Source organism: Mastigoproctus giganteus, chromosome 13 (assembly GCF_048544385.1).
Source record: "Mastigoproctus giganteus isolate SK-2022 chromosome 13, ASM4854438v1, whole genome shotgun sequence".
In the NCBI taxonomy this organism is placed as follows: Eukaryota; Metazoa; Arthropoda; class Arachnida; order Uropygi; family Thelyphonidae; genus Mastigoproctus; species Mastigoproctus giganteus.
Genome location: NC_143587.1, coordinates 60,784,737 through 60,804,797, shown reverse-complemented (window position 1 = coordinate 60,804,797; position 20,061 = coordinate 60,784,737). Strand labels below are relative to the sequence as shown.

Genomic DNA, 20,061 nt, shown 5'->3' with positions numbered 1-20,061 from the left:
GGATGATCTGAGAGATTTATTTTCTACTTTTCGTTAGTTGGATTACTGTTTCAAATCTTCTGATATCAACCTTGGTCAGATCGTATCAATGAAATTATTTTTGTGGGGATAAAAATCTTTATTTCACACTCCACTTTCAAATCTCGTTCTGTGAACCTTGGTTTTCCAATAAATGTGCTAAATTTGTTCAAGATAAGAATGTTGCATATCGCAATTTGCTTGTATCCAAATTTCTGGGTTCAATTTCTGCCTACACCAACGCTTGAAACTATTGTAAAGCACATATTGATCGGCCCAAATTAAATTTTGGTCAGGCTAAGCGTAGAAAACTTGTTTCTTGTCCAAATAGTAGCCGAGCATTCTGATCTCTTGCAAAGCTTTAGGCCGCGAATTTTGCCCATCTATTTCCACCTCTGTAAAAACCAAAAGGTTGTATTGCCACCTCAACTAAAGATAAAGTTGACCTGATAGCATCGTACTTTTCTTCTAACTCCTGCATTGACGATCTTGATTAACCACCTCCTACCATTTCCAGTACACTCTATTCAATGCTTCCTGTGGTCTTTCGCCAAAAGGATGTCAGAAGGCTTTTGACGAACCTTGATGCTAAGAAAGCTCCAGGTCCTGACAGTATTTCTGCACATATTCTCAATATCCTGTGATCCTGAACTTACTCCTGTTCTGCGTGGCCTTTTTTCACTTGCCTATCCAAAGGTGTTTTCTCTTCTGCATGTAAATTCGCTCATATCCAGAGCCACTTCCTAAAAAGAGTGACAAATACCTTCCATCCAATTATCGTCCCATTGCACTTATATCTACTGTTTCCCAGGTAATGGAGAAATCTTTTACCTGCCAACCCCCAAATTATCTAGAAACCTTCCATCTGGTCAATCAGATGTGGACATGTGTATATGTAAAGGGCGGCTCCTAAAACGTCAGTTCAACTCCGCCTCGTATCTCTACGAAGAATAGTACCACACTATAAAGGGCCAGAAATGTGAATGACGTAGTCTTGCGTGTGTGTTCTGTTTATTTTTCTATTCTGGCCGCTTGGCTACCAGGAAGCAGCGATCACCAGGAAGGCTGCTTCCCAGTACCCAAGATGGAAAATTTCTTCCAATTATTTGATTAGATGGAAGGTTGCTATCTGATTGATCACACCGAATCCATATTGGCGATCATTGTAATCGCCGGTATGGATTCCGTCAGCTTCGGTCCATTGGTGATAAACCGGCTTCTGTTACCCATCTATGGAAAAATTTAATGGAAGTGTATCGCGAAACGAAAGCAATTGCTCTCGATATTTCAAAGTCTTGTGATCGTGGTTGACAAAACGGTGTCCGAAATAATCTTCCATATTATGGTTTGCCAACTGTTTTTTGCAATCGAGTATTTAGTTTTCTCTCAGACCGCTCACTGCGGATAATGGTAGACAGTAATGAAGTGAGGAATTTTCATGGGACTTTTTCACAACGTGGCTGAGTTAGTCGGTCAAGGTAGCATGGTTTTTTCTCCCGGAAAATCAGATTTTTCGTCTAGTAAACAAAAATTCGATCAGACAACACACGAATTTTACAGACCATATATACAGAGCAATATGGGCTTAGTCACTCCTAAGAAAACCCTACTACTACAGTTCTCACAAAATATCTATAAACAAAAAAAATAATAATAATAAATAAGTAAATCCGAGCTACCAACACGGTAGTTCATTTTACTCCCTTTTCGTGCTGTTTAGCAAAGACGTGAATGAAACGTTCCAGAAAATAAGAAAGTTCACTTATTGTCTACTTTGCTATTTGTTCCTGACCTATTTTAATTCACAGCTTGAAGTCTGTTCACTCCAACACCATCTTCATCTACCTCAAGAACAGAATGCTGTCATTAAATTCCGTGTTGTCAGCTGAGAAAATATATATAGACATAGTTTCAAATAGAGTAATCAACTGAGCTGTCTCGATCATTTTTATAATATAAGCGCGTATGTCAACACCAGAAATAAATAGCTCCTATTTATATTTCTATAAATAGAAGAAATGGAGACAAGATAATCGTGACACAGCCTTAATACACGTTTTTATGGAACTGAGCGACATTTTTTTATAATAATAAAGTGGGGGGGGGCGAAAATATCCACGAACTCCAATAAAATAAATAAATAAAAATATATATGATAAAAATATTAAATAAAAACAAAAATTAATTAATTAATTTAAAAAATAATACATAAATAATAAAATTAAACAAAACGAATAGAAATTCGGAAGTTATCTGGAATCATTCATAAGGCAAACCGGCAACTTCAGCTCCCCCACATGATCATGTCCTAGAAGTCGCATTGACTTGATTCGAACCCAGGTCCATAGAGGGTGGAAGGACGAGGCCAAACTGTTGTCAAGACGAGAGATTTTGTGAGGTATTTTTTTAACATCTTAATGGCCGAATTAGTTGGTCTTTGGCGAGTGTTGCACGTGTCTCCCCCTCTCCCCCCCAAAGACGAACATTCGGATTTTTCATCCGGCAGAACACGTTTCGAATGTCGTAATATTAGCGGTGTACTGTGATCTCTGCTTCCTCGTTGCCGCTGTGCCCAAGGCATTTCCGTGTCTTGAACCACGTGCCACAACACACTCGAGAGTAAGTTGTCCCGTGACCAGGAAACCACCTCAGTAATTGGTACACCCCGCTGCCTTCTTCCTCAATAGCATGACGCCAAATATCGCTTTCTGATTCGAAGTTCTGAATCTGCCTAAAAGGTGGCGCTACTTGTTGATCTCTTATAATTCGTAGTTTTGTGTTCTTTTCTCTGGTTAAATATAATTGTAAACGTTGTTGGAGGAGGAGAAATATTAACGCTAAATTTCAACTTGAGTTCTAAGTGAAAACTCCTCTTCAGAATATCCACAGATATGAGGCTAACAGGTAGTTGATATGAGGCTAACGGGTACTCCTCCAAATCACCATGAACAGGTTGATGGCATGCTCGAACAGTTTTTCGTCTAATAGTAAAGGAAGGGAGACTTATTGTCTTGAAAAATAGGGCGTAGCGAGGAGCATGGAGCGAGGGAATATGATCGTATCAGATTTATTTTGTCTCGTGTTGGATGGGGGAAATGAGGGTTGGGGAAGTTTCACCTGAACGGAAAGGACAATCCTACAACTATAAGAAGAGTTGGAAAAAGCGTATGAGAAACTGTGTCATTTCGTTTTCGATCTGGGACGGTGGAATAAATGCACGGCCAACTAAAATAACTACCAGCTGGGAAAAGAACAGACCTACCTGCATATAATCCTCCCTTTTTGATTTACAAATATTGATAATACCTAACCAACTTTTCTTTTTCGCTGCACTGAGGAAAGCCCAACTAGCTGTATGCGCGCACTCACAGCCATGATTTATGCGCGCACTCACAGTCATGATTTATGCGCGCACTCACAATCATGATTTATACGCGACATCATAGTCAACTCACTGTCATATTTATCTTCACATATTCGACGTGTTTGTAGGATGAGTAAATTGACACGTTGTCACGCCAAATCCATTGACGCAGTTTAATTTGCATAAATACTTGTTTCCATTTAAAACATTAGAAAATTATTTTGAGATAATCTGCATTTCAGCGCATTTTTCTTATACGGTTCTTTTATTTATAACCCTTTACATCTTAAAGTCATCAATAAAGAAATATAACTTTTCCTTAATGCATATTTCTTTATAAAGAAGCGCTTTATTTTGTCACGGGGTGACCTTTTTTTATTGAGCCCTACATCGTGCCCTTCAGCATCATGGAGAGAAAACACGTCTGTGACACATAAAATGAAAGAAGCAAAGAAAGTGATTTTTCCCTTTTCTGTATCAGCCGCAAGTGGGGTTTCCCGCATACAATAAGCCCGTAGCATACATAAATATATTTGCAAGCGTCCGCTGTCACTTTCGCATGCGCAGAGGCGCTTCTAGGAGAAAAGACCTAGATTTTTTTCCTCCTCAGCAGGTAGAGGAGCAACTGTCCTACGGGTTCAGTAAACAGGTGACTGGTACAGTGATCGGAACTAGAATCGCTAAGGAACTTTGTGCCTGGTGAAAATAAGAGTTTCGCTAAATAAAATATTGTTCCTGCAGGAATTACTTTAATAAGGACAATGGAGCGCCTTTTTGACTCTCTACCCACTGAACCACAAACTGCAGAAGCCACTGTCAAAGGTAACATTAAATAATTTGAACTTTGTTAAGTTGTACGCTGTTTAAACCGAGTTTTCAAATGTTTAGTCGTTACAAATAGCCTAAACGTGTTTGTGCATAAATTTCAAGACTAATTCAAAAAACATTTAAACTTTAATGCTTTTTCTTTCTTGTTTTTTCCCATGAATTTAAAATTTATATTTTTCTTTATTTGAAGTCACCAAATAGAGTTAGGATTTAGAAACAGAAACTACTTATTATAGAAAATAAAAGGTGTTTTAATAATCTTGAATTTATTAATTATTATCAAAACGACAATTAATTATAATAACTAATTCTATTATATTATAATAGTTGATATAATAACATATAATTAAGATGACTGAATGCTTCTTCTGGTACAAAAATTGGTTCATGCTCGATCAAAGCATCATTATTATTTATTTATTTTTTATCTGTATTATTAATAACTCTAGAAATCTGAAACCACCCCAATTATCGAATATTATTTCTATATGGGGGGAGAAGTGTTCCCCAAACTTTTCGATTCTATCCAAAAGTAGTTAGGATGCCCAATAATGCCTCTCTAACAAACCCAATCCACGTCTTTTCACGCAGACATTTTGTTTGTGTGATTTCCAAGGCCCATTTCTTAACTGGTCATCATTTGTTCACGAATTAATACAATCTGAAGTTAACTAGTTTATCTTCTTCTTTAAATATCCTCTCCTCTGTCCTAAAAATTACAACCATGGAATTCCTGGTGCAATGATGACCACTGTTTCTTCTCCAATTTTAGTCCACCATACTAAAATACGGTTTCCATAATGATTCATGATTGAATTATAAAAACAGAAAAACTTCCAGGATCTTCATTCGATAATGCTCTCGTGGTAGCACAGCTGGTGGGATTGCCGTCCTCCACACACCGGTTGGAAAAGACATGAGTTCGAGTCCCGTCGATGACGTGAAGTGGCGAATTTTTATGGGCCTCTTTCACGACGTGGTTGAGTTAGTCGGTCTCAGGTGAGAGTAGCGTGGTTTTTTCCTCCCGGAAACTGGTTTTACGTCCAGCAAACAGAAAATCGACTTCAGAATACACACAATATACACGGAGCAACATGGCCTTAGTCGCTGATGCTCCTAAAACCCAAGAACAGCAACATCATTCGATAAAGAGGTCTTTCAAATGAAGTTTCTGGAGATTGTCGCCCATTGCTTCCCAAAATTATAGCGAGAAGGTTTAGAAACGCGCATCTTTGGGAGAGTGTTGCCGGGTAACTGAAAAAAGTGAAACAGCCATTGAGTTCACATATTATTATTATTATTATTATTATCTGTTTATTTCTCTTACGAGACACCCATGGACAGCACGTGGCTAGAGGGTGTGGTTACATTATATCAGTATTTACAAGCATATTTACATGAACTTATTTACAATATTTGGAGATGACAAAACACAGAATATGTGTTAATGGATTAATTGCGAATGGTTGTTAAATGCTAAATATTATTATATAAATTATTAAATTAGTCTTCTTATTATATTTGTACCTGCCGGTACACATTACCAAATATTTCTGTCCTATACATATTGTCTGTACATAGTTTCTCTGCATCTATATTTAAATTATTAAAATAATTCACAGTATTTGCTGGGAAAAATCTCCCCAGAGAGTCCAATTGAGTCAGTTGGCACTTGAGACTTGGTTCTTCCCTCTTTATTCTCGGTCGTGTCATCCGAGGGCGAGTGATCACGTTTCCCACTTTCGGCGCATCTGTTCTCTCCGTTAGTAGCTTTGCCAGAGTTAAGATGTTTCTGGTTGTGATGATATACTTCCAGGGTGTGATGTCCAGATTGGCAGACAAGACTGCTCTTGAGATGGTAAACGGTTTCCCGGCGATCTTGTTTAGCCATCTGAGGAGCCAGTATTCTACTCCTAAGAAGGCCTTGATGTTGTTTTCGGGGGCCGATGACCAGATAGTCGATGCGTACAACGGAATCGGTGTAACGCATTTAAGGATGTATTGGATCATGAGATGAGGGCTTCGGAGACCGGTGAGTTCTTGTCTGGTGCTCCAGAGTGCTGCGTATGTCTTTTTCCTAATGTATTCGAAGTGAGGTATGAAGTTTAATCCTTCATCCCACTTAAGGCCAAGGTCAACATGTGCGGGAGATTTTTGGACTCTGGTATTGTTCACGAAAATCGTAATTTCATTTTTCTTCTTTTTATTGGTGAAGGTCATTTGGGCAGTTTTCTTTTCATTAACTTTCAAGCCAATGTAGTGCAGATATTCTTCTAGTTTCCTGATTGCCTTGTTTGCTTCCTCTGATAGGTGGGGTGCAGTTTCTTGTTCTTTGGAGATTACAAAAAATTTCAAATCGTCAGCATATGTAATAAATTGCTCACAGTTTTGAGCTAAAAATGGGGCTAGTGCTATTGCGAAGAAGGTGGCGGACAATACGCCCCCTTGAGGTACTCCCCTAGAGATACAGTAAGTTGCTGTTTGTTTCCCGTTTATTGCGATAATTTGTCTTTCTTGAAGGGTGTTAGTGAGAATGCTTAAAGTGCTTCCTGAAATGAGGAAATACTCCTTGAGGATTACTGTTATAGCTGGAATTGAGACGTTGTCGAAGGCTGCTGCTACATCCAGGAAAACGATGTCCAACTGTTGTTTATTGTTTAAAGCTAGCTGTATTCGGAGTAGAGTCTCCATTAAATTTGTTATAGTCGACCTTCGAGGAAGTACAGAATGTAAGTATTCTGGCCTGTCCCCAAAGCAGTGCTGATTGACGGTGTTGAGGATTGCTTTCTCAAAAACTTTTTGCAGAGAGCATCCGATTGCGATGGGCCTGAAATCTTTACTGGTTTTAGGATTGTTTATTTTTGGAACTGGTTTTACGTAATATCTCTTCCATGTTTTCGGGATAACCCCCTCAGTTAGTATTCTTTGGAAGAGGTGGTGGAGCGGGTCGATTATGTAAGCACTACATATTTTTATCATGAATAGCGGGAACTGGTCCGGCCCGATCGTTGCTTTATTGGGGAGCGAGTTAATAGCTTCCTTTAAGTTTTCCCTGCTGATATTAATTTCACGTAATATGTTTCTAGCTCTAGTTTTGTTAGTGCCAGTGGGATCCGTCAGTTTTTCAATCATTTTCTGCATCTCGCGGATGTTTTCCTCACAATTTTTCTGCTTTTCATTCAAAGGTTTTCCGAATGTGACTTCTGTCCACTCTCTAAACAGCTGGTCCGTCATTTCTTTTTTGTTCTTTTTCTTGCTAATTATTCTCTTTCCTTTATTTAATTTTTCCTTAATAACCTCAATGTATGCTTGTCTTTTCAGTCGAATGAACTTTGCCCTTTCGCATTTATACGTTGTCCGATCAGTCGGGTGTCCAGTTCTTTTCCACTTTCGGTATAGCTTTTGCTTCTTTTTAAACATAACTTTAACTTCTGGAGTGAACCAAGAATTCGCTCTGTGTGAGATCTTTAATATTGTCGCTGCTCCTAGACGGGCGATATTCAAGAGTAACCGCGAAATCTCGTCTGTGGCTTCTTCAGTGGACATCTTATGTAGACTTTGAAAGTTGTATCGCGCTAAGCATTGCAAGATGACCTCTGATTTAATATATTTTGTGGAAAATATCAACTTCGATTCATTACCCTGATGTGTGTCGCAGTTCTGATCGGCAGTCTGTCTTCGAAGAGCAACCTCCATTGAAAGCGCAGAGTGGTCGGAGGAAAACTGTAAGGAGTTGTCTATTAAGTTAACATCTTGCGCGTTAAAATAAATTAAATCCAGGCGTTGTAATCCTCTTGTCGCAGGTGTTGTTAATTGTTTCATTCCGAGTGCTTCTACTGTGGCGTCTAGCTCTGCTTTTGCATCTTTATTCCTCGGTAACGGCATATTCAGATCTCCTAAGATGATTGTCTCAATATTTACGTCTAAGTTTGATACCAGCCTGGTAAAGAACTCATTTCTGATCTCTCTCGTATGTTCTGGTGGCATGTAGATGAGGCAAAGCTGTACCTTGCTGTTCTCACCGGAGAATGTGGCGATAACAGCTTCAAAGTTATCTGAATTAGAGCTTTGTTCTTGCACAATCTGGAAGTCGGTTTTATATATCATCATTACTCCTCCGCCCCTTTTGATATTCGCAACTTCCTTCAATTCATTCACAGTAAATGGGCCTTCTGTGTGATTTCCATAGAAACACCAACACCGCCCACAAACATGTTCAAAGGGCCCATCGAAGAGGGGCCCCGCGCTCAAATGGTTTAAATAATAATATCATACGCGTCTTTTCCGTGTTCTATCAACCAGCCTACCGCCGTCTTAATATCTATTTAACCACATTATCGTCACTCGAAACATATCCATTGTTTTGCACAGTACCCTTACTGCCCGAAAGTAATTCTTGAACATGGATCTATAATATTTGGGCCGGCCCTGCTGAACACACAAGAAAAGCTTGGAGAAAAAATAAATGTTTTCGGTAAATCATAATAACTGCAATGGAATACACCAACTGTATATGACTGAAACTTTATTAAAATAATAATAAAATAAGACAGGATAAAATTTTTGTTTTTAAAACAAAATACACTAGCAGCTGTAAACTAAAAAGCTGTAAAATGAAGATAAAATTAAAATATATAATATAAGAAATATTACAAATTAAAAGCGATAAAAGAATCGTAGCTTTCAAAGGCGACCACGTCCTTTATCAACACTGAGGGAGGAAATCGCGATGGGGAAGTTTCACCTGAACGAATGGGAAATCCTGCTACTTTATGAACTACTAGAGAAAGTGTATGATAAAGGAGACGATAAATGTTGATAAAGGATGGTCGGTGTATTTCATTGCAGTTATTATGAGTCAGAACTCTCCCAACCCCAGAGATCTATTTGAAGAATTGTTTTCGAAGAAAGGAGCTAGTAAGATATACTAAACTAAAATTTGATGGAACTACACTGTCAGTTTGTTTAAAACACTAATGTACAAGATATAATTTAAATTTGATTCACAGCTGCTATCAATTTATTGTTAGAGAAAACATCTTTCACATTCAAACATTTCAAAAGGTATATTAAACAAGTTAATTTGGAGAAGCTTCGCAATCTTTCTACTAGAGATCAATATAAAATTTCATGAAAACCCATTCACTGCGAGTAGAGTTATTACCTGCGGACGGACGTACGGACAATGTTAGAATAATTGTCGGATTATTGATAAAAATATTGCAACCACTGATTTTGAACGTTAAATAATTTAATTTTAAAAATAAAAATACATTGGCATAAAAGTAAAACGAAAAATAACCTTACTAACATAAGAGATGCCGGATTTCTATTGGTCCGATTTTAATGACGGCTTAACAAAACTTTCAAAAAAGAGACAGACGTAAAGTTTCGTGAAAATCCGTCTACTGGGAATCAACCTACTGCATGCGGACGGACGGACGTGGTAAAGACGATAGGTGCTTTAAGTATATATGCTAACGATCCTAAAATAAAAATAAAGTCATTTCTCGTACAGCCTGCTGCATTTCATTTACCAATTATTCGTTTATTTTTAACATTAACAAAGGTTAATACGATTAATATCAAAAGCAATTTTTACCATATAGTGGACAGACTGCTAGCTGTCAGGTAGCCTGTGTAAAACAAATTAGGGGATTGTATCGGCAAGATCAGCAGGTGAAAAGCAAAGGTCAATGTAATCCCAGGCTGAGTAGAAGAGGAAAACAATGACCATAAAGAAAAAGAAAAGTGCCTTCACACTTTCTAAAAAAAAAGTCACTCATTAAATTACTAATTTATATTAACACAGAATGAACCACAAGTGGCAGTGAAATAGCAAGAAGCACTGCACCGTCTTCTAGACAAGACTGCATTTGAGTTCAGACACAGCATGGGTTTGTTAAGGGGAAGTCCTGTCTGCCCAATATGATTGGATACTACGATGCGCTCACAAAGGAACTGGATGAAAAAAATAATTTGGATACTGTTGCACATGGGAGACTGCTGTATAAATCGGAGAAGTAAGGCATTAAGGGCAAGTCGGTGCTATGGATAAAGGGATGGTTGAGTGGGAGAGGATAGATAGTGTTAATGAATGGACACTTCTCTTCGTGGACTAATTTTATTAGTGGAGTCCCTCAGGGTTCAGTGTTGGGACCATTGTTGTTTTCTGTATTTATAAATGATATTGATGATGGTATATCAGGCTTAATGTGCAATTTTACAGACGATACAAGGTTGGTAGGGTTATTACTGATATACTGACATTAGTAACCGTACGCAACTGCAACAGGATCTAGAAAAGTTGCGCAGATGGACTGAGAGATGGCAACAGAAGTTTAACATTGACAAATGCAAAGTACTGCATATGGGAAGCAGTAACCTCAGAGAATCGAACCAACTGTGTGGAACTACACTCCGCATAGTTGAGAATGAAAAAATACCAGGGGGAGATAAATGTGCAGTCAGATATGAAGTCTTCTGAGCAGTGTAGACGGTCTGCAAGAATAACTCATGGCGTTTTGTCAACGACATACAGGAATTTTTCTATCAGGGATAGGGAGGTAATTATCCCCTTGTATAAGGCAATGGTCAGGCCACCCCTTGAATACTGCATATAGGTCTGGAGGCCTTATTTTAGGAAGGATGTAGAGCTGTTGTTGTTGTTGTTTGGTTTTTAGGAGCATTAGCAACTAAGGCCATATTGCTCCGGGATATGCGATGGTCATTCTCTGACCTTTCCGCATCCTCCGTATTTGGTGTTGACGGGCTCGAACCCCGGTCTAATCAAGAAGCGTCTGCTACGCACTGCTGCTCCTTCCCAACTATATGATGCAGAGCTGCTGGAACGAGCACAGAGAAGGGCAACAATACTGGTGAGTGGTCCAAAGGGTTGCTCTTACGAAGAAAGGCTTAATTCTGCAAGTTACATCGTTTAGAGACAAGGCTAAGTGATTTGGTTGAGTTGTGTAAGGCCTTGAATTGGTTCAGCATGCTCAATGCCAATGAGATTCTTCCTCTTGCCGAGATTAATCGCCCGAGGAGACATAAATTCAAACTGAAGAAAGACAGTTGTCGAAGAAATGTGCGGAAATTTGCCTTTAGCCAGCGTGTGGTTAACAGCTGGAACAAACTTCCAACTGTCGTTGTGGAAGTTGATAACTTAAAATAAATTCGAGGAGTAACTGGTCAAACTTTTAGAGGGAATGATTGCGTGAAATATTTTTTTTTTTTTTTTTTAATATCTTTGGCTGATGCTGTATAAGTTTGCTTTGTTCCATCATTCACTTGCACTAATGCTAATAGTAATAACATCGGATATCAAACAATTATAAAATAATTGTTTATATATCTTTAATATATAACTTTTTTTATAAAATTTACTTGTATTAATATTGTCTTTTTTCACTTTTCGTATAATTTCTACATATTTAAAGAATTTTAATAAAATTGCTTGAATACATTAACACACAATTTTATGATTTATTTAAGAAATTTTAAAACTCCTAATTACCAACAATATTTTGCTTTGGTGGTAATTCAGTAAATTAATCACCTGTTTTTTTTTTTTTAGAAAACGAAAGTAGATATTTGTTGGCACAGTAGATCAGGAAATACGTAGGAAGGAAGGTTGTTTCAGAAAACGGATGTTGAATGAATAAAAGTTAGTTCTGTGAGTTGGAAGTTGGACAGTAAATGGATGTTGGCTGGTGTTCGGACTGTTTTGAAAGAGAGAGCGGGAATTATAGAAACCAATTCAGAAGAGCAGTGCCCATGGAAGTATCTGTAGAAGAGGCATGCAGCAGAAACAGTACGTCTATGAGAAAGCGAGTGGAGAGACTCTGTTAGAGATGAATCATTAATTAACCTAACTGCCCTCTTCTGAATGGAATCAAGAAGCCCCCAAGAAGGTTTTGGGGACACCGCCACAAATAACGTAACAATTTCCATGGTAGAGCGGATTTGCGATTTGTCGAGTGAACAGCTGTTTGGAAAAGTAACGCCGAGAACGAAAGAGAAAACCAAGATTTTTAGATGCAGAGAAAGCAATATTTGTAATGTGCTTGTGCCAAGAGAGATTAGAAGTCAGGGTTAATCCCCAAAAGAGATATATCATCTTGCCTAGAAATCGGAGTGTCACCAAAGATAAATATAGGAGCAGCAGAATCTTTTAGGACAGGACTGAGTTTTATAAGGATTGGTAGCGGATATTCGAGAAGTTGAAGTTGATTGGGCAGGGCAAGGTTTCTCAAAATGGAAAGTGGAATGCAATGTGCTACCATCAGCAAAACTATGGATAGAATTTCCGGTTAATGGAAGAAGGTCATTAATATACAATAAGAAAAGAGTGGGAGAAAGAACTAAACCTTGGGGGACACCGGCATTAGTGGAGAAGTTAGAAGATACAGAGCCATCTACCATCATCCTCAGTGAGCTGTCAGAGAGAATACTGTATAACCAATAACAAAAAAAGTTGGCAAACCATAAGATGGAAGCTTGTTTAGAAGACTTTTTGCCAAACATGATCGAAGGCTTTTGAGATGTAAAGAGCAACTGCTTGTGTTTCACGAATTTTTCCATTTAATTTGTCCGTAAATCGATAACATTTAATAGAATATCACCAGTGAATTGACACTGAAGGAATCCATACTGGCGATCGTTGATCAGACTGAAGGTTTCTAGATAAGATTTGACGGTTAATTGATTTCTCCATTACTTTAGAAAGAGTAGAAGTAATTGCAATGGGACGATAATTGGATGGGAGGGATTTGTCACACTTTTTAGGAAATGGCTGGATATGAGTAAATTTCCAAGCAGAAGGAAAAACACCTTTGGAATAAGAAAGTGAAAAAAGGCGACAAAGAATAGGAGTAAGTTCAGGAGCACAGGTTTTGAGAACAAGTGGAGAAATACCATCAGGACCTGGAGCTTTCTTAGCATCAAGGTTCTTCAAAATCCTTCTGACATCCTTTTGACGGAAGACCACAGGAGGCATTGAATGGAGCGTGTTGGGAATGGTGGGAGGTGTTTTACCAAGATCATTAATACACGAGTTGGAGGAAAAATGGGATGCTAGCAGGTCAGCTTGGCTGAAGTGACAACAGAACCATCTGGTTTGGACAGAGGTGGGAGCACAGATAGATAGAAGTTGCGGCCAATAGCTTTGGCAAGAGACCAGAATGCTCGAGTACCATTAGAGCAAGAAACAAATTTCTACTCTTAGCCTGTTAAAAATCTACTTGGGACTTATTAATAATTGCATTACAATTGTTGCGAGCTTTGGTGTAGGCAGAAAATGAAACTGAAGAATTAGAAACAAGCCAATTACGATATGTAACATTCTTCTCTTGAACAGTCTTAGCACATTTATTAGAAAACCAAGGTTTAAATAAAGAACGAGATGTTAAAGTGGAGTGTGAAATAAAGGATTCCATTCTTACAAGAATAATTTCACTGACACGATGTGAGCAAATGTTGGCATCAGAAGTTTTGAAATAATAATCCAACAAAGGAAATGAAGAAAAGAAATCTCTTAGGTCACCCCGTTTTGCACTGTTGTAATGCCAAACAGCACGAGGTTGGGAATAACCATGAGATAAAGGTTCCATTGGAGAAGAGACAATCATCAAGTTGGGATCTGAGATGCCTAGAGTACCATTCACTTCGACCGTGTACTTAGAAGGGTTGTTTGTGAGAAAAAGATGAAGCGTGTTGGCTGTATAGTTAGGATTATCCGGTATTTTTGTAGGTAAATGAACAATGTGTGCAAGGTCATAAGAAATTGCAAACGCCTCAGCATCATGACCAGCTGGGTCGGTGTTACGAGAAAACGGAAGCCAGCTGGAGTTGTGAACATCAAAATTGCCAAGGAAAATTAAGAAAGTTGGACTGGAGAAAGTCAAGTTGGACTGGAGAAAGTCAAGTTGCAAAGAGAGGAAGTCAAAGAGCTCCCAGTGATTAGTGAAGTTGGGAGAACGGTAGAGACAACAGATGAATTTGACACAATGAGGTAGAGAGATTTTAAGCCAGAGAAGATCAAAGAGAGGAGATTCCAAATTACTAAGTCTCTGACAGGGAATATCGGAACGGACATATGCACAAGTACCACCTTTGAGGCGAAAGAAATCATACAGCGAATAATTTGGGCATCTGAGATGAGCAGTAGTTGAATCAACCGATAACTGAGATTCTGTCAGAAAAAGTACATGGGGTTTGGCAGACTGCAAGTGGAAATGGACATCGTTGAGATTAGAATTGAGACCACGTATATTTGTGAAATGAATTAGGAAGTGCTTGGGCGGTTTAGATCTTTTCGCAGATGAGCTTGCTGTATTAGTTGGACAATTCATGGTGTATTCAATAGTAAGAAAAAGTGAGTGAGACATGCTGTATGAAGTAATGAAATTTTTGGATATGGCGTACACATGGTAAGAATAAACCCAGATCCTTCACATTACGTGGCTTCGACAATGCCCTCGCATACCCTCTGCTTGGATTCCCTGCAGTCACTATCTGGCAGAGTAGAGGCAGCAAGATTATACACTAGCTGATCCAGAAACCTCCTAAAGAGTTACCAATAGGTTCGGTCCGATGTGCTAACTAGCGGCCGGCCTGAGAACACCGTTTTAGAGCTGTACCCTCGAAATGTAAGGAAGATTGGATCTCGCCACGATGTTTATCATAACCTCAAAAGATATCAATCATACTGCATGTTGGAAGAGATGGGAAAAGGTTGACCGGAACTTAACTCTGGAGACTAAACATGGCTTCGACCTCTTCGAGCTTCCCATATGCAAAATTGCGAGTAACTCTGCAAAACTAAACACACCCAACCCAACTCCCGAATATTATTCACATATCTGGAGAGAAGTGTTCTCCCAAACCTCTCTATTCTATCAAAAGGCAGTTAAGATAACGAAATGATGTCTCTCTTATAAGCGCACCCCACTTCCTATCACATAGTCATTTTGTTTGTGTGATTTCCACGGGCCTATTTCTTAACCGGTCATCGTTTGTTCATGAATGGATTCAATCTGACGTCAAGTATTTCTTTTTTTCAAATATTCTCTACTTCTGTTCTAAAATTTACAACCAATGAATTCCTAGTCCAATGATGACCACTGTTTCTTCTTCAATTTCATTCCACCATACGAAAATACGGTTTCCATAATGATTCGTGATTGATTATAAAAAAAAAAAAAAAATTGATTAAGAAAACTTCCAGGATTTTCATTCTGTAATGCCCTCGTGGGGTAGCACAGATGGTGTGATCGCCGTCCTCCCAGAAACCGGTTGGAAAAGACATCAGTTCGACTCCTATCGATGGCGTGCAGTGACGAAATTTTATCGGAATGTTTCCCAATGTGGCCGAGTTAGTCAGGGGAGGGTGGCATACTTTTTGCCTCTCGAAAAAACTAGTGTTTTTCCTGCAAACAGAAAATCGACCTCAAAATACACACAGTTCACGGACAATATACATGGTGCAACATGGCCTTAGTCGTCGATGCTCCTAAAACCCAAGAACAGCAACATCATTCGATAAAGAGGTCGTCCAAAGGAAGTTTCTGGAGGTTGTGGCCCACTGCTCCCCAGCAATATAGCGAGAAGGATTACAAACGCGTCCCTTTAGGAGAGTGTTGTCACAGTGACTGAAAAAAGTCAAACAGCTATCTATTTCACATATTCGCACCTTCCTTCAATTAATTAAAATAAATAGGCTTTCTAGGAAATTTCTATAAAAACACTGAACACCACCTCCGGATAGAAGGATGTTCAACAGGTCCATCGAACAAGGCCTAAATTGTCTAATGGACTAGATGGTCAAAATTATAAAAATATCATCCGCGCGTCTTTTCTACATTCTGTCGACCAGCCTACCGCTGTCTTAATGTCGCATTATCGTCACTCGAAACATATCCATTGTTTTGCACAGTAGCCTGTAATACGTCACCTACATGAAACATATCGTACGCAGAGGAAGAACTACTTTAACGAAATCTACAAAGAAAAGCACCAAGCATGGGGCCGCCTCATAGAAAATTAATTACAAACCGATCACTGGGGACTGATTTACAAAATCATTTTTGATAAACTACATCCTGGGGAAATCGTCTCCTCCATCATGGATCAGAACAATGTGGAATCCTTGTCCTGGGAAGACTCCATCAACACCATCTTGGATGACATAATAAAACAGGACACACCATCCCCTGAGAGCCCATTCCAAACCTCCCTCCGTATAGACCATCTGAGCTACGCGGCTGTTGGCTACGAGGAACGCTTTTCACAGGAGGAAATAGGAACTGCCATTGAAGCACTCAATGAAGGCAAATGCCCAGGCCTAGACCTCATGGAGGTATCAATTGTGAAACGGATATGGTCACTCATTCCAAATGCAATAATCAATTTGTATAACTCATGCCTATCACATGGAAAATTCCCCCTGGCCTGGAAACAAGCAAACCTGAAAATACTTTTAAAAAACCCGGATAAGCCACCAAATTTACCAACATCCTACCGACCAATAGCCCTCCTCCCAGTTCTGGGGAAGGTCCTAGAAAAACTGATTGCAGGCAGATTTCGTAACTATTATAATTCCAAAGGCCTCCCATCAGCTTCACAATTCGGTTTCACCCCTGGCAGATCCTCCGTGGATGCCCTAAATTACATCCTCAACTCTATCACCTCCGCGGAATCTACCTATGTCCTGGGCCTCTTTGTGGACTTCAAAGGGGCGTTTGACACCTTATGGTGGCAGAGCGTCCTGGCGAGGTTCCGAGAGGCCGAGGTCTCAACTCCAATATATCGCCTGATTGCTGACTACTTTTCTGACCGCAGCCTCGTGGTCTCGGATGGAGTACATACTGTGACCAGACAGGTTACTCGAGGCTGCCCCCAGGGATCCGTTCTTGGCCCTATCTACTGGAACGTGGTCCTTGATGGGTGGCTCTCCATCCCACACCAACAAATAACCAAAATAGCATATGCAGATGATCTGGCCTTGATCTTATATGGCAACTCCAGACTACAACTGGAAACCTTAGCCACTGAAGCATTAGAAGACCTTAACCACTGGTGCAACCAACATAAACTAAGCATTTCAGTGGAAAAAACCTGTCAAGTTCTCTTCAAGGGCCGCCTGGATCCGCGTAGACCTCCCAATATCAAGCTAAATAACCAAAGCATTAAACTGGTAGACTCCCACAAATACCTGGGAGTAATCCTAGATAACAGGCTAAACTTTGTACCCCACTCTAGATACCTACTAAATAAAACAAAAATCATAACTGGGAAACTACTTAAAATCACCAGGAAAAAATGGAAAATCAAGCCAATTGAAAATCAACCTTGAAAATTGAAAATTGAAAAATCAACCAAAGGAAAATCAACCTTGCAGTTATATTACAAAACGCTTTTCCTTCCTACCATATGCTACGCCGCAGGGGCCTGGGCCCCTAGTGTCTGCCGGGACCAAGTAAACAAAATCCTTACTAGGGCTCAACGCTTCTTCCTCCTAGCCACATCCAGAGCCTGCCGCACAATATCATCAGCAGCCCTAGAAGTCATATGTGGGAAACTCCCAATCAAATTTGAGCTCATAAACTCATTCCTAAAATACCAACGCAAACTAGATACACCAAAGGAAATTGGGCAATACAGCATAGACCAAAACCTATCAGGAAAGGAAGACAGCACCCGTCTTAGATGCCAATTCCTGCAACAATGGCAGGAAGAATGGGCCACAAACACAAAAGGAAGAACCACGCTCCTATACTTCCCTGAAGTCATGGAATTCGGTAAAAACTGCACACCCTGGCTTAACCCAAGCTTATACACGATGTTCTTACTATCAGGACATGGTAGCCTGAACTTCAAGCTCTACTCCTTCAACTTGACAGCGTCCCCAAACTGCCACTGTGGCTCCCCAGAGACAGTACAACACATCCTATTCGACTGCACACAATATACGGACCTGAGGATGCCGCTGCAACTTGTTACTAATGTTTACTTGCCAAGTGAGCTACCAATATTGGTGGCCTCCCCGGACCATTTCTCTGCCCTCTCCCTATTTGCAGAAAAGGTCTTCTCCCGCAGATCAAAACTACTGAACGCAAGAGAACAGACCTAGGTCGAAATTTGATGGAGGTCTGCACTCTACATCTGTATGAAACTGTAAGGAGCTGGTGAGTACAGCCGTATTGCCTACCAAGTAGAAGACTCAGTCAATGTGGGCACATGCCTGAATAGGAAACTCAAACCTGTTGTTGACAAGTGCGTGAAGTGAGTGATTGTGACCAGCATAACCACATCCAAAAAACCATTAAAAAACTGACAGCAACTTAAAGACTGACTACAAGAAGAGGTTGAACACTCAACCTACTGACTGTTAGGTAACTGATTCTGATGCACATAAACTGGTGGATCAGATACTCTTCCTTGTACTAGACAATAACTAACACAAACAACCAAACACAGGTTGCCAGCTCTAGGACAGGATGCGCCCTGCGGGAACTGTGCTGAAGCCTGCCATGTCAAACAGCCACAACCACTAGAAGAATCAGAGACAAGAATGGTGGACACAACCATATACTATGCCCCACTCTGGACAGGACTGAGCCCTGCGAGCTGAGGGACGAGTCTCAACACACTGGACTCATGCGACAGGATTCTAAGCCATGCACTGAAGCAACTGGCTCAGTACAGGTAAACCTTGTAATAGCTTTCTCCTCCCTCCCTCACCCAACTGCTGGGTGTGCCAGTTCCAGGACAGGATTGGGCCCTGCAGGAACAATGCACGTTTAGGGATTTTATTATTCTATTACACATTGTTATTAGCTAAAATAGTAGAACCTGGCTGCCTCCTCGTGGCTAGGGATGGGAGCGGGGGGGTTGGGGCACACCTCGCCTTCGACCCCCTGCTGCTAAATGCCAGGCGCCAGCCACAACCAACATAAAACAACACACAACTCACACTAACCTACCCAACTAGTAATCAATAAATTAAAATCAGAACAATTAAACATAAATTCAAACTTAAACTCGAACTCAAACTTAAATCTAAACTTTATCTATAACTCAATCTTAACTTAGACTTAAACTTGAACTTAAAATTAATCTTAACCTCAACTCTAACCCTAACTTCAACATAAACTAAAACTTAAACTTAAAACTGAACCTTAATCTAAACTTAAACTTGAACTTTAATTTAAACGAAAACAATAAATTAAACTTCAACTTACTTCAAACCTTAGCTTGAACCTAACTTAAACGTTAATCTAAACCTTAACTTAACCTTATTAGTGGAATTTCACAACACTGCTGGCAACAAAAAACGCTTAACATACGGCGGACATAGGGGACACCCTGGAAACCGCCAGTAACCTACATAAATACTTTGCAGTACCCTTACTGCCCGAAAGTAATTCTTGAACATGGGTCAATAATATTTTGGGCCGGCCATGCTGAACACGCAAGAAAAGTTTGGCGAAAAAATAAATGTTTTCGGTGAACCATAATAACTGAAATGGAATACACCAACCGTATATGACTGAAACTTTATTAAAATAATAATAAAATAAGACAGGATAAAATTTTTGTTTTTAAACCAAAATACACTAGCAGCTGTAAACTAAAAAGCTGTAAAATGAAGATAAAATTAAAATATATAATATAAGAAATATTACAAATTAAAAGCGATAAAAGAATCGTAGCTTTCAAAGGCAACCACCTCCTTTATCAACAGTGAGGGAGGAAATCGGGGTGGGGGAAGTTTCACCTGAACGAATGGGAAATTCTGCTACTTATGAACTACTAGAGAAAGTGTATGATAAAGGAGACGATAACTGTTG

The 20,061-nt window shown here is 39.5% G+C and overlaps 1 protein-coding gene across 1 annotated transcript in view; it reads left to right on the top strand.

Moving 5' to 3' along the window:
* The first annotated feature begins 4,043 nt into the window (after window positions 1–4,043).
* Window positions 4,044–20,061, top strand: part of LOC150076104 (retinoid isomerohydrolase-like) — a 95,967-nt gene continuing 79,949 nt past the window's right edge. The window contains exon 1 of the mRNA XM_090387192.1: window positions 4,044–4,204. Within this exon, the coding sequence (XP_090243318.1) occupies window positions 4,144–4,204 (61 nt within the window). The 5' untranslated portion in view covers window positions 4,044–4,143. The remainder of the gene's footprint in view (window positions 4,205–20,061) is intronic.